The sequence below is a fragment of the Physella acuta genome, unplaced genomic scaffold (assembly GCF_028476545.2).
Source record: "Physella acuta isolate Inbredline_101_S28 unplaced genomic scaffold, ASM2847654v3 ptg000462l, whole genome shotgun sequence".
NCBI classification, from domain to species: Eukaryota; Metazoa; Mollusca; class Gastropoda; family Physidae; genus Physella; species Physella acuta.
In genome coordinates this window covers 108,120-121,870 of record NW_026731981.1, presented here as the reverse complement: position 1 = coordinate 121,870, position 13,751 = coordinate 108,120, and the positions used below count along the sequence as shown (strand labels likewise).

Here is a 13,751-nt window from a genome sequence, read left to right as displayed (position 1 = left end):
TTCCTAGATAAACATTGGAAATCATAATTAAAAATCAGTACCGAAAAGTGGAGTAACCAACGGCAAACCCTACAAATGCCGTTTCTAAGATTATGTTTACACTGGCTGTCGGTAGTAATGGTTACTAATGTAGTCTAAACACCGAAATCGATTGCTTCCCATTTCTGACCGACGCACACCATAATGGGACCCAAACACAAATTTACACTGGGAAGAGTTGGGGAGGAATGACGTTATGAAAATAACCAAACCGAGTTTGATTTTTTGAAAATGTATCGACTCAAGATAAAGTTTTTTTTATGTAGGATAACCATGAATGTGACTTTATTTACAATAAAGATACGGCAAGAGAAAAACAAATTGGGGACGGAAAACAGTTTTTATGTTAGGATGTGGTTCAGACGAGAAGAAGGAATAGGGTGGTGCGTGGAAGCTGTGATGGATGTGTGTGACAGTCTGGGGAGTGTGTGTGTGTGTGTGTGTGTGTGTAAAGGGGGGGGGTTAGAGGACACGACTCCAGGTCGTATTCATAAATACCTCATGACTTCTCTAGTAACTTAAAAAATGTAGTGTAGTTTGCAGAGAGATTGGAGAGAATTGGGTAGTAAAAATTTAAAAAAAAGAGGATCTATGTGGGTAGAGATTCATTACACACACGTGAGGTGGATAAAAGACGTGTCATACACCCACCTGTGTCATACACCCACCTGTGTCATACACCCACCTGTCATACACCCACCTGTGTCATACACCCACCTGTCATAAACCCACCTGTCATACACCCACCTGTGTCATACACCCACCTGTTATACACCCACCTGTCATACACCCACCTGTGTCATACACCCACCTGTGTCATGCACACACCTGTGTCATGCACCCACCTGTGTCATACACCCACCTGTGTCATACACCCACCTGTGTCATACAACCACCTGTGTCATACAACCACCTGTGTCATACAACCACCTGTGTCATACAACCACCTGTGTCATACACCCATCTGTGTCATACACCCCCACATGTTATACACCCACCTGTGTCATACAACCACCTGTGTCATACACCCACCTGTCGTACCCCCTACCGCCATACACCCAACTGCCATACACCCACCTGTTATACACCCCCTACCACAATACACCCACCTGTGTCATACACCCACCTGTGTCATACACCCACCTGTGTCATACACCCACCTGTGTCATACACCCACCTGTCGTACCCCCTACCGCCATACACCCAACTGCCATACACCCACCTGTCATACACCCACCTGTCGTACCCCCTACCGCCATACACCCACCTGCCATATACCCACACGTGTCAAACACCCCCACATGTCAAACACCCCCACATGTCATACACCCCCACATGTTATACACCCACCTGTCATACACCCACCTGTGTCATACACCCACCTGTGTCATACACCCACCTGTCATACCCCCTACCACCATACACCCACCTGCCATATACCCACACGTGTCAAACACCCCCACATGTCAAACACCCCCACATGTCATACACCCCCACATGTTATACACCCACCTGTCATACACCCACCTGTGTCATACGCCCACCTGTGTCATACGCCCACCTGTGTCATACACCCACCTGTGTCATACACCCACCTGTGTCATACACCCACCTGTGTCATACACCCACCTGTATCATACACCCACCTGTGTCATACACCCCCTAACGCCACACACCCACCTGTGTCATACACCCTACCACCACACACCCACCTGTGCCCTACACCCACCTGTGCCATACACCCCCTACCGCCACACACCCACCTGTGTCATGGACATGCGACTCATCTTGACCAGTTCCAGCTTGTCCAGCTTGGATGGGTAGGGGTTCTCTCTGTGACTGACCAGCCACATCTTGAGAGGTCTGGTCATATCCTGGAGAGTCTGGCGCTTGTGTCTGGTCTTCTCTGGCAGGAACTTCCGACTGAAAGGAACAACAAAATATTTTTTTAATCAAGCACTTTAATTATATTTCTTGCTCATTAAGACAGTCGTTGTTTTTTAACTTTCTTCCCCCACATGCAATTATAAGTCGTGCATATCTAACAACTGCAAAAGGTCTGCATGTTGTATAATATGTATAAAAAAACTGTTTTTTAGCTTCTTAAAAGAAAGTTAACGTGGCTACACTTGGGTATGCAGAGTTAAAAATACACGTCAATAGTCTAGAGAAAAAGTGATATAAGGCTAAACATGCTAAGGAGATGTGTATAGAGATTAGCTTAAGAGCAAGAACATGTGTTTAGTTAAAGAAAATTGTGGCATTTGACGAATTAAGGCAGACATAGAAAAGTGGTTTTTCAATTTTAAAACTCTACTTATATAAACTATATCACGAACAGGATAAAAGAATGAGAAATGTGTACGTGTTTTGTAAATTTGTTATACAGGTGCACTTAAAGAACTATGCACTAGATTGACTAGAGACATAGAAACTAAAAGGTGGTTTTTAGATAATGTATACGAAGAAATAAATCAACCCGGTTGTTTTGAAAACGTACATTGGAATTTAGATTTGTAAACTTTAATTCAGATGGTATATTTTTAAAAGTACATTGGAGTTTGAATGGTTTGTACAGTTAAAGTCAGATGCTATTTAGATGGATCGTAGACCTAGTCGGGTGATATGACGTAATTCACTATTTCAGGTTCCCAAAATCGTTCTAAACAATAGCAAATGGGCGCATGCAAAATATCAAATACACAAACGCGTTAGCTGCTAAAAATAAAGATAATCGTTCACTTTAAAATACATACACATAATCCCTTCATATAACTTTCTCCTATGCCGCATCTAAATGACCGTTTCTCCGATTTCTTGTACTTAAAATGGGACGGTATGGTTCAATCGTAAGAACATTACTTCTAACCCGAAAGTCTCGAGTTCGAATCTCGAGGTCAGGCCCGAATGAAAATTTTGAGTCCACCCAGCTGTGATCGGTACCTGGCTTAAGTTAGGGAAAACTGTCTACGCTACCCTTCATTTGCCGAGGTCACTGAAATAAAAACTCTACTTCATCTATCCCAAGGACCGCCTGGTTCGCAAAGGTACAACTTTTTTTCTAGTTTTACTTAAATCTCATCATGTTCCTTAACAGAGATGAAGCTTTCATCCATTTTTGTTTCACCTAGGTTGCTGACAAAATAAACTTTTGTAAATATTTTTTTTTTTTTTTTGCGCAGTAAACGTTTCTTGTAGAACTTCACCGCTTTACGGCGCTTGAAGTGGCTGGAAACCAATTTAAAGCCAACCCTCGCTTGACAGTTGTTGTAGGGCTATCAGGAACTGCTGGAGCTGCCCATCACAATTACCCCCCCCCCCCCCACCCCCCGGGCTGGTTTTGCGGTGAAGGTTGTTGCGACACGGGATTTAAAAAAAAATTAAAAACAAAATATCGGTTAGTTAGAACAATGAGGCCGCGTTTTGCAGGAAAAACAATTCAGAAAATGTGAAATACTTTCTGTTTTTACGATAAAATTAAGTTATTTAACACAATTTATGTTCTTTAAAATAAACTATCAGTGTGATATGTTGCAATATTTTCTGTTTTTATAAACTTACAGGTAACTAGCTAAGGAATGCTAAAATAACAAGATAAGGGGTAAAAATATTCTTATTTATTACTGTCTCGCATACGAAGTATAGAGGAAGTATTGTAATCGTGCAAAAAATCGAAATCGAGATTTTCAGAAAACGCCAAATAAGAACCTAGCTAGCTAAGCTAAAGTAAAACCTATAACGGCCTAAATTAGATCTAGCTAGCCACGCTAAATTAGAAACTATAACAGCTAAATAATAACCTCGCTAGCCAAGCTAAATTAGAAACAACACTATCTGGCAAGGTGGTTAGGATCTAAACAACACCATCTGACAAAACGGTTAGGATCTAAACAACACTATCTGGCAAGGTGGTTAGGATCTAAACAACATTATCTGGCAAAGTGGTTAGGATCTAAACAACATTATCTGGCAAGGTGGTTAGGATCTAAACAACATTATCTGGCAAGGTGGTTAGGATCTAAACAACACAATCTGGCAAGGTGGTTAGGATCTAAACAACACCATCTTGCAAGGTGGTTAGGATCTAAATAACATTATCTGGCAAAGTGGTTAGGATCTAAACAACACTATCTGGCAAGGTGGTTAGGATCTAAACAACACCATCTGGCAAGGTGGTTAGGATCTAAACAACACCATCTGACAAGGTGGTTAGGATCTAAACAACACCATCTGGCAAGGTGGTTAGGATCTAAACAACACCATCTGGCAAGGTGGTTAGGATCTAAACAACATTATCTGGCAAGGTGGTTAGGATCTAAACAACATTATCTGGCAAGGTGGTTAGGATCTAAACAACATTATCTGGCAAGGTGGTTAGGATCTAAACAACACAATCTGACAAGGTGGTTAGGATCTAAACAACACCATCTGGCAAGGTGGTTAGGATCTAAACAACACCATCTGGCAAGGTGGTTAGGATCTAAACAACATTATCTGGCAAGGTGGTTAGGATCTAAACAACATTATCTGGCAAGGTGGTTAGGATCTAAACAACATTATCTGGCAAGGTGGTTAGGATCTAAACAACACAATCTGGCAAGGTGGTTAGGATCTAAACAACACCATCTTGCAAGGTGGTTAGGATCTAAATAACATTATCTGGCAAAGTGGTTAGGATCTAAACAACACTATCTGGCAAGGTGGTTAGGATCTAAACAACACCATCTGGCAAGGTGGTTAGGATCTAAACAACACCATCTGACAAGGTGGTTAGGATCTAAACAACACCATCTGGCAAGGTGGTTAGGATCTAAACAACACCATCTGGCAAGGTGGTTAGGATCTAAACAACATTATCTGGCAAGGTGGTTAGGATCTAAAAAACATTATCTGGCAAGGTGGTTAGGATCTAAACAACACTATCTGGCAAGGTGGTTAGGATCTAAACAACACTATCTGGCAAGGTGGTTAGCATCTAAATAACATTATACTGGCAAGGTGGTTAAAAGCGAACTTTAAACTAAAAATCTGTCACGGTGGTTGTAAAACTAAAGCTGGTTAAAAAAAAAACTGGATTTAAAAGTGCAGAGAATCAAAAGAATGAACAGCTTAATGGCTGGGGTAGACAGTAAATAGACACATTATTCATTTTTATCCGGCTAACGAGGGTGTGCAGGAAAAGGGGGAGGGGGGGGGGGAGGGGAGGGGGGATGGAGGAAAGGATTACAGAGAAGTCAGGTAAATTACAAAGACGAAAATAGCGGCCTTCACCTTGGTTGAATTTTAATACATGACAATTTTGTATTATTTAGCAGGGGGTGTAGAGGCTCTCTTTTAGCATTTATTTAGGTCCTAATTGAGCGTTGATATAAAGGTTCTTATTTAGCGTATATATAAAAGTTCTAATTTAGCGTTTATAAAGGTTCTAATTTATCGTTTATAAAGGTTCTAATTTAGCGTTTATAAAGGTTCTAATTTAGCCTTTATATAAAGGTGCTAATTTAGCGTTTATATAAAGGTTCTAATTTAGCGTTGATATAAAGGTTCTAATTTAGCATGGACATGGCTGATATGATTTAGCGTTTATACAAAGGCCTTTAATTTAGCGTCTATACACAATAAAGGTTCTCATTTAGCGTCTATACATAATACATATTAACAAATAGCGTTTATACATAAAGGTTCTAATGTAGAGTTAAAATAAAGGTTCGTGTATGTAGCGTTTCTAATTTAGCGTGGGCATGTTAGTTCTAAATTAGAGTTTATTAAAAGTTTCTAATTCAGGGTGGACAAAGAGATTCACATTTAGCGTTTATAGTTTTTAATTTAGCGTGGCTAGCTAGGTTCATTAGATAGATTTAGTCAAAACATGAAAGCTAGGTTATTGTTTCTTCATATCTAGTTGTTTTTAATATTATAGGAGATTTTAGAAAAATGTAATTTTTTATTAACACGAAGCTACACACCTTTGATAAAATCATTAGACAAAGGTGTTTGGTTTGACTAGCCTACAAATAAAACAAAAATAACAAAACAATGTACGAGATTTTCGCTCAAAGCGAGTTTTGAGCTAGTTTGGGTTAGAGCGCAGAAATCAATCTTTCAATTACATGACCAGTGTACATCGTCATATACAAATTTATTTGTTGTTGTTGATAAAAAGGTAATTATTTTTTTTATTTTTTTTTTATTTTTAAGGCGCTAATTAAACAATCCAATTAAATAACGTATTTTGTCTCTACCTTCCCCCTTCCCACGCCCCTTTCAAGATCCCCATTCCCCTTAAGTCCCGTACACAATTTTTCTCTCTCCAACCGGCAGTATAAAAAAAGGGAAATAAAAACTCAAGGGAAGTAATTATTATTTATCTCCTGCTGATATAATCACAAGGGAGAGAACCCCAGTCACAGGCGAGGATTCTAATTTCCCCTTTCAACCCGCTATCTTAAAGAGTCGCGTATGTCGTCAGCAAAGAGCAGTAACTCCACTTCTCGGCGGGTTGGGATATACATGATATTTAATAGAAGAAGATGGTGATTGCCCCCCTTGGGAACAAAAAAAAAAAGTTTTGACTCGGGAATTTTTTTTTCAAGAGGTTTATAAGCTGGACGAGGGAAAACATTGGTTATGTCGACTTTAATTATAAATGTTTTGACATTTTTTTTTAAATTTAAAAATTAAGATTTATTTAAGTAACGCAATTTAGCAAGGAGAACTTGTTATTGTTTTTAAAAAATACTGTTTCGTTCAAACTCAATGTTTTCTTTGGAGCTTAAAATTTTGGTGCGATGTTTTAGAAGAAAGAGAATATTTTATGAAGAAGTAGCAATGTTATTATATATATATATATATATATATATATATATATATATATATATATATATATATATATATATATATATATATATATATATATATATATATATATATATATATATAAAGGAAAATTAAAATAAAAAAGAACACGATTGTTATGTTAGTGACCTAGGCAGAACAAACTGAACAACAACATACTCAACACGGGTAACCAACGACGCTATAGTAAACTAATCTTACTTAAACTCTGAACGGCTATAATGTTGTCTAAAAGGGAACAATGCACACAAAGGCCCGCTACTCTGGGTAACCATTATCTGCCCTTGTTCCACACTGCCCCGGCTGATACCAATCATTGTTGCCGGCATATCCGTGATTATAAAATGTAACACATTAAAACGGATTCCTTGTTCAGTTCCACGCTAATCCTGATTATTTTTTTTCTATCTAATAAAGTACCCCACGTTATATGGTAAAAATACCATCAATAAATAATTACACTATTTATCTATTTCTGTATTGAAATAACTTTATACACATTGACGATTTATTGATCAGACTCATAATTATTATTAACTGTAATTAGTAATTTAAAAAGAGCTTTAATTCGCAAAAGTCCTGTTTTTTTATTTACTTCTTATATACAAGCAAAAGTACTATTTTTTTTAAATCTTCGCAAAGAAAAGTTAACAACACCATTTTTGGGGGCTTACGTGTAATTATTTTGTTAAAATTATATTTCAGCTAACAGAATAATGTCAATAATAATTTAAAAATAAAAACTCGACAAATGCAGAGAATAAACAGAGGAAAAACGGAAAATCCCTCAGCAGTGTAGACAAACAGCCAGCCCTCATTAGTTTCCTTTTTTTTAAAACCGGCTTTTCACTAATTATCGCAAATTTTCACATTCGAACTAAAGAAAAGCGGAAAACCCAACAAAACATTAAAAATAAATTTTAAACAATTAAAAAGCTGGCAGAAAATAAAACCGAAACAAAGCATCTTCTGCTGACAATAATCTAGGCCAACACCGTTCGATTTTTTGTTTGCGGACTGCCGGGAAGAACAGCGACATCTTTTGTTGCCGTTTTACAACACCGTGTGTTTGTGGAAATATTTAGCTCGCGTTTTAATCTGCTCCTAATTGAGTTCAGAAAACTATTTTTGTTATGTTATTACAATGAGCTACATCTCTTCATTATTTTATCTTTGAAATGTAGGATGAATTGAATTTCATTAAATTACTTTACAATGGTACAGCTGAATGATTTATATTTCAATGTACTACATCTATGCCAGTGCCAAATTTATAGCCTTCATGTCTACATTCTACCTGCCTAATTTCTAGCGTACTTACATAATTCCTAGCATAACTGCTTATTTTCTAGCCTACCTCCCTTATTTCTAGCCTACCTACCTAATTTCCATTCTCACTTGTTTGGTTTCTAGCCTACCTTACTAATTTCTAGCCTGCCTAATTTCTAGGCTACTTTCCTAATTTCTAGGCTGCCTTTATAATTTCTAGCCTATCTGCCTAATTTCTAGCCTACTTTCCTAATTTCCATTCTCACCTGTCTAGTTTCTAGCCTACCTTCCTAATTTTAGCCTATCTGCCTAATTTCGAGAATATATGTTTATTTCCTATCCTACCTTTAGATTTTTTGCTGCCCTATGCTCCATAGGGAGTTATGAGGATTTAGTAAGTACCTACCTAATGAAGCCCAAATTAATCAAACTACCAAGCTTTTGGACTTTTTTGTCAGAAGTACTGTAAAATATGCCATGTCATTTGGTATATGAATAACTGACTGCGTTGACATCCTAAAATTGGCTATTTCATGAAGCATTCCTAAAATTAATTGCGTCATGTGAAATTCCTAAAATGAGTGTCAAGTATTATTGCTAAAAAATTGGTTCCTTTGTCAGAATTTTTTGTTTTGTTTTTGCGAAAACAAACACAAATAGAATCAAAGGATCGATGTTGGCAGAAGAACATAATAAGGGAACAAATATCCAATAGAAAAAAAGGGAAAAAACTTCGAAAAAATAAAAAAAATAAAAGGATTTGGCGGTTGCAAGTTTGAGCCAAATGGAAGCGTTAATTAGAGGGTACACATAGGCGGGGGTCTTTAGGGGGTGGAATTAAATGACGAGATGGGAAAGGAGAGGGGAGGGGGTATTAAAAAAAGAAAACCATTGAGGTTACTTTACGTTTAAAAGTGTTTAAGTCGGTTTATCTAAAATTGTGATGATGTCTATATAATTGGGGTTTCGTTGTGTAAAACTGTAATGGTGTAGGGTTCGTGCTGTCGAGTGTTTAAAAGTTTCGAGAGGTTTGTGATGTTGATAGGTTTCTAAACTTTTAATAGGCGTGATCATACGATAGGCTGTAGAGAGATTGATGTATGGGTCATTGTAATTGTAATGTGTGACTATGTTTGCAGGTTGGTAGGTTTCTAGGGTGGTGTGATTGAGGTAAATCTGTTGATATGTTTGTAGGTTTATATGCATGTAGATTTATAAGCAAGTGAAGTATGTTACAGTTTGTAGGTTTATGTGTATGTAGGTTGATATATTTAAATAAATCATATAAGTTGGTGTTGATGAGTGGAAGATGGGTGTGGGGTTGGTGTGGGTTAGGGTTGGGTATTTGTGTAAGTTGAGTGTGTGTTTTGTCTGGTTAGGTTTGAGTATTTTTGTGAGTTGAGTGTGTGTTTTGTCTGGTTAGGTTTGGGTATTTTTTGTGAGTTGAGTGTGTGTTTTGTCTGGTTAGGTTTGGGTATTTTTTGTGAGTTGAGTGTGTGTTTTGTCTGGTTAGGTTTGGGTATTTTTTGTGAGTTGAGTGTGTGTTTTGTCTGGTTAGGTTTGGGTATTTTTTGTGAGTTGAGTGTGTGTTTTGTCTGGTTAGGTTTGGGTATTTTTTGTGAGTTGAGTGTGTGTTTTGTCTGGTTAGGTTTGGGTATTTTTTGTGAGTTGAGTGTGTGTTTTGTCTGGTTAGGTTTGAGTATTTTTGTGGGTTGAGTGTGTTTTATACGGTATGGTATATGGTTTAGGCTTAGATTTTATGAGAGTTGGGTGTGTTTTTTGTGTGTTTTGTGATGGTTAGGTTTAGGATTTTACGACAGATGTGTGTGTTTTCTGCGTTGGTTGTGTGGTTTAGGCTTAGATTTTATGAGAGTTGGATGTGTTTTTTGTGTGTTTTGTGATGGTTAGGTTTAGGATTTTACGACAGATGTGTGTGTTTTCTGCGTTGGTTGTGTGGTTTAGGCTTAGATTTTATGAGAGTTGGGTGTGTTTTTTGTGTGTTTTGTGATGGTTAGGTTTAGGATTTTACGACAGATGTGTGTGTTTTCTGCGTTGGTTGTGTGGTTTAGGCTTAGATTTTATGAGAGTTGGATGTGTTTTTTGTGTGTTTTGTGATGGTTAGGTTTAGGATTTTACGACAGATGTGTGTGTTTTCTGCGTTGGTTGTGTGGTTTAGGCTTAGATTTTATGAGAGTTGGATGTGTTTTTTGTGTGTTTTGTGATGGTTAGGTTTAGGATTTTACGACAGATGTGTGTGTTTTCTGCGTTGGTTGTGTGGTTTAGGCTTAGATTTTATGAGAGTTGGATGTGTTTTTTGTGTGTTTTGTGATGGTTAGGTTTAGGATTTTACGACAGATGTGTGTGTTTTCTGCGTTGGTTGTGTGGTTTAGGCTTAGATTTTATGAGAGTTGGATGTGTTTTTTGTGTGTTTTGTGATGGTTAGGTTTAGGATTTTACGACAGATGTGTGTGTTTTCTGCGTTGGTTGTGTGGTTTAGGCTTAGATTTTATGAGAGTTGGATGTGTTTTTTGTGTGTTTTGTGATGGTTAGGTTTAGGATTTTACGACAGATGTGTGTGTTTTCTGCGTTGGTTGTGTGGTTTAGGCTTAGATTTTATGAGAGTTGGATGTGTTTTTTGTGTGTTTTGTGATGGTTAGGTTTAGGATTTTACGACAGATGTGTGTGTTTTCTGCGTTGGTTGTGTGGTTTAGGCTTAGATTTTATGAGAGTTGGATGTGTTTTTTGTGTGTTTTGTGATGGTTAGGTTTAGGATTTTACGACAGATGTGTGTGTTTTCTGCGTTGGTTGTGTGGTTTAGGCTTAGATTTTATGAGAGTTGGATGTGTTTTTTGTGTGTTTTGTGATGGTTAGGTTTAGGATTTTACGACAGATGTGTGTGTTTTCTGCGTTGGTTGTGTGGTTTAGGCTTAGATTTTATGAGAGTTGGATGTGTTTTTTGTGTGTTTTGTGATGGTTAGGTTTAGGATTTTACGACAGATGTGTGTGTTTTCTGCGTTGGTTGTGTGGTTTAGGCTTAGATTTTATGAGAGTTGGATGTGTTTTTTGTGTGTTTTGTGATGGTTAGGTTTAGGATTTTACGACAGATGTGTGTGTTTTCTGCGTTGGTTGTGTGGTTTAGGCTTAGATTTTATGAGAGTTGGATGTGTTTTTTGTGTGTTTTGTGATGGTTAGGTTTAGGATTTTACGACAGATGTGTGTGTTTTCTGCGTTGGTTGTGTGGTTTAGGCTTAGATTTTATGAGAGTTGGATGTGTTTTTTGTGTGTTTTGTGATGGTTAGGTTTAGGATTTTACGACAGATGTGTGTGTTTTCTGCGTTGGTTGTGTGGTTTAGGCTTAGATTTTATGAGAGTTGGATGTGTTTTTTGTGTGTTTTGTGATGGTTAGGTTTAGGATTTTACGACAGATGTGTGTGTTTTCTGCGTTGGTTGTGTGGTTTAGGCTTAGATTTTATGAGAGTTGGATGTGTTTTTTGTGTGTTTTGTGATGGTTAGGTTTAGGATTTTACGACAGATGTGTGTGTTTTCTGCGTTGGTTGTGTGGTTTAGGCTTAGATTTTATGAGAGTTGGATGTGTTTTTTGTGTGTTTTGTGATGGTTAGGTTTAGGATTTTACGACAGATGTGTGTGTTTTCTGCGTTGGTTGTGTGGTTTAGGCTTAGATTTTATGAGAGTTGGATGTGTTTTTTGTGTGTTTTGTGATGGTTAGGTTTAGGATTTTACGACAGATGTGTGTGTTTTCTTCGTTGGTTGTGTGGTTTAGGCTTAGATTTTATGAGAGTTGGATGTGTTTTTTGTGTGTTTTGTGATGGTTAGGTTTAGGATTTTACGACAGATGTGTGTGTTTTCTGCGTTGGTTGTGTGGTTTAGGCTTAGATTTTATGAGAGTTGGATGTGTTTTTTGTGTGTTTTGTGATGGTTAGGTTTAGGATTTTACGACAGATGTGTGTGTTTTCTGCGTTGGTTGTGTGGTTTAGGCTTAGATTTTATGAGAGTTGGATGTGTTTTTTGTGTGTTTTGTGATGGTTAGGTTTAGGATTTTACGACAGATGTGTGTGTTTTCTGCGTTGGTTGTGTGGTTTAGGCTTAGATTTTATGAGAGTTGGATGTGTTTTTTGTGTGTTTTGTGATGGTTAGGTTTAGGATTTTACGACAGATGTGTGTTTTCTGCGTTGGTTGTGTGGTTTAGGCTTAGATTTTATGAGAGTTGGATGTGTTTTTTGTGTGTTTTGTGATGGTTAGGTTTAGGATTTTACGACAGATGTGTGTGTTTTCTGCGTTGGTTGTGTGGTTTAGGCTTAGATTTTATGAGAGTTGGATGTGTTTTTTTGTGTGTTTTGTGATGGTTAGGTTTAGGATTTTACGACAGATGTGTGTGTTTTCTGCGTTGGTTGTGTGGTTTAGGCTTAGATTTTATGAGAGTTGGATGTGTTTTTTGTGTGTTTTGTGATGGTTAGGTTTAGGATTTTACGACAGATGTGTGTGTTTTCTGCGTTGGTTGTGTGGTTTAGGCTTAGATTTTATGAGAGTTGGATGTGTTTTTTGTGTGTTTTGTGATGGTTAGGTTTAGGATTTTACGACAGATGTGTGTGTTTTCTGCGTTGGTTGTGTGGTTTAGGCTTAGATTTTATGAGAGTTGGATGTGTTTTTTGTGTGTTTTGTGATGGTTAGGTTTAGGATTTTACGACAGATGTGTGTTTTCTGCGTTGGTTGTGTGGTTTAGGCTTAGATTTTATGAGAGTTGGATGTGTTTTTTGTGTGTTTTGTGATGGTTAGGTTTAGGATTTTACGACAGATGTGTGTGTTTTCTGCGTTGGTTGTGTGGTTTAGGCTTAGATTTTATGAGAGTTGGATGTGTTTTTTTGTGTGTTTTGTGATGGTTAGGTTTAGGATTTTACGACAGATGTGTGTGTTTTCTGCGTTGGTTGTGTGGTTTAGGCTTAGATTTTATGAGAGTTGGATGTGTTTTTTGTGTGTTTTGTGATGGTTAGGTTTAGGATTTTACGACAGATGTGTGTGTTTTCTGCGTTGGTTGTGTGGTTTAGGCTTAGATTTTATGAGAGTTGGATGTGTTTTTTGTGTGTTTTGTGATGGTTAGGTTTAGGATTTTACGACAGATGTGTGTGTTTTCTGCGTTGGTTGTGTGGTTTAGGCTTAGATTTTATGAGAGTTGGATGTGTTTTTTGTGTGTTTTGTGATGGTTAGGTTTAGGATTTTACGACAGATGTGTGTGTTTTCTGCGTTGGTTGTGTGGTTTAGGCTTAGATTTTATGAGAGTTGGATGTGTTTTTTGTGTGTTTTGTGATGGTTAGGTTTAGGATTTTACGACAGATGTGTGTGTTTTCTGCGTTGGTTGTGTGGTTTAGGTTTAGGTTTTTATGAGAGTGGGTTGTGTGTTTAGTGTGTGTTTTGTGAGGTTTAGGGTTAGGATTTTAAGTGAGCTTTGTGTGTTTTCTGCGTTGGTTGTGTGGTTTAGGTTTAGGTTTTTATGAGAGTGGGGTGTGTGTTTTGTGTGTGTTTTGTGAGGGTTAGGTTTAGGATTTTACGACAGTTGTGTGTATTTTCTGCGT

The 13,751-nt window shown here is 37.6% G+C and overlaps 1 protein-coding gene across 1 annotated transcript in view; it reads right to left on the bottom strand.

Annotated features, from left to right (window-relative positions):
- LOC131943573 (mucin-5AC-like) overlaps window positions 1-13,751 on the bottom strand; it is a 133,034-nt gene that overhangs the window by 19,938 nt on the left and 99,345 nt on the right. The window contains exon 2 of the mRNA XM_059303776.1: window positions 1,803-1,962. Within this exon, the coding sequence (XP_059159759.1) occupies window positions 1,803-1,962 (160 nt within the window). The remainder of the gene's footprint in view (window positions 1-1,802; window positions 1,963-13,751) is intronic.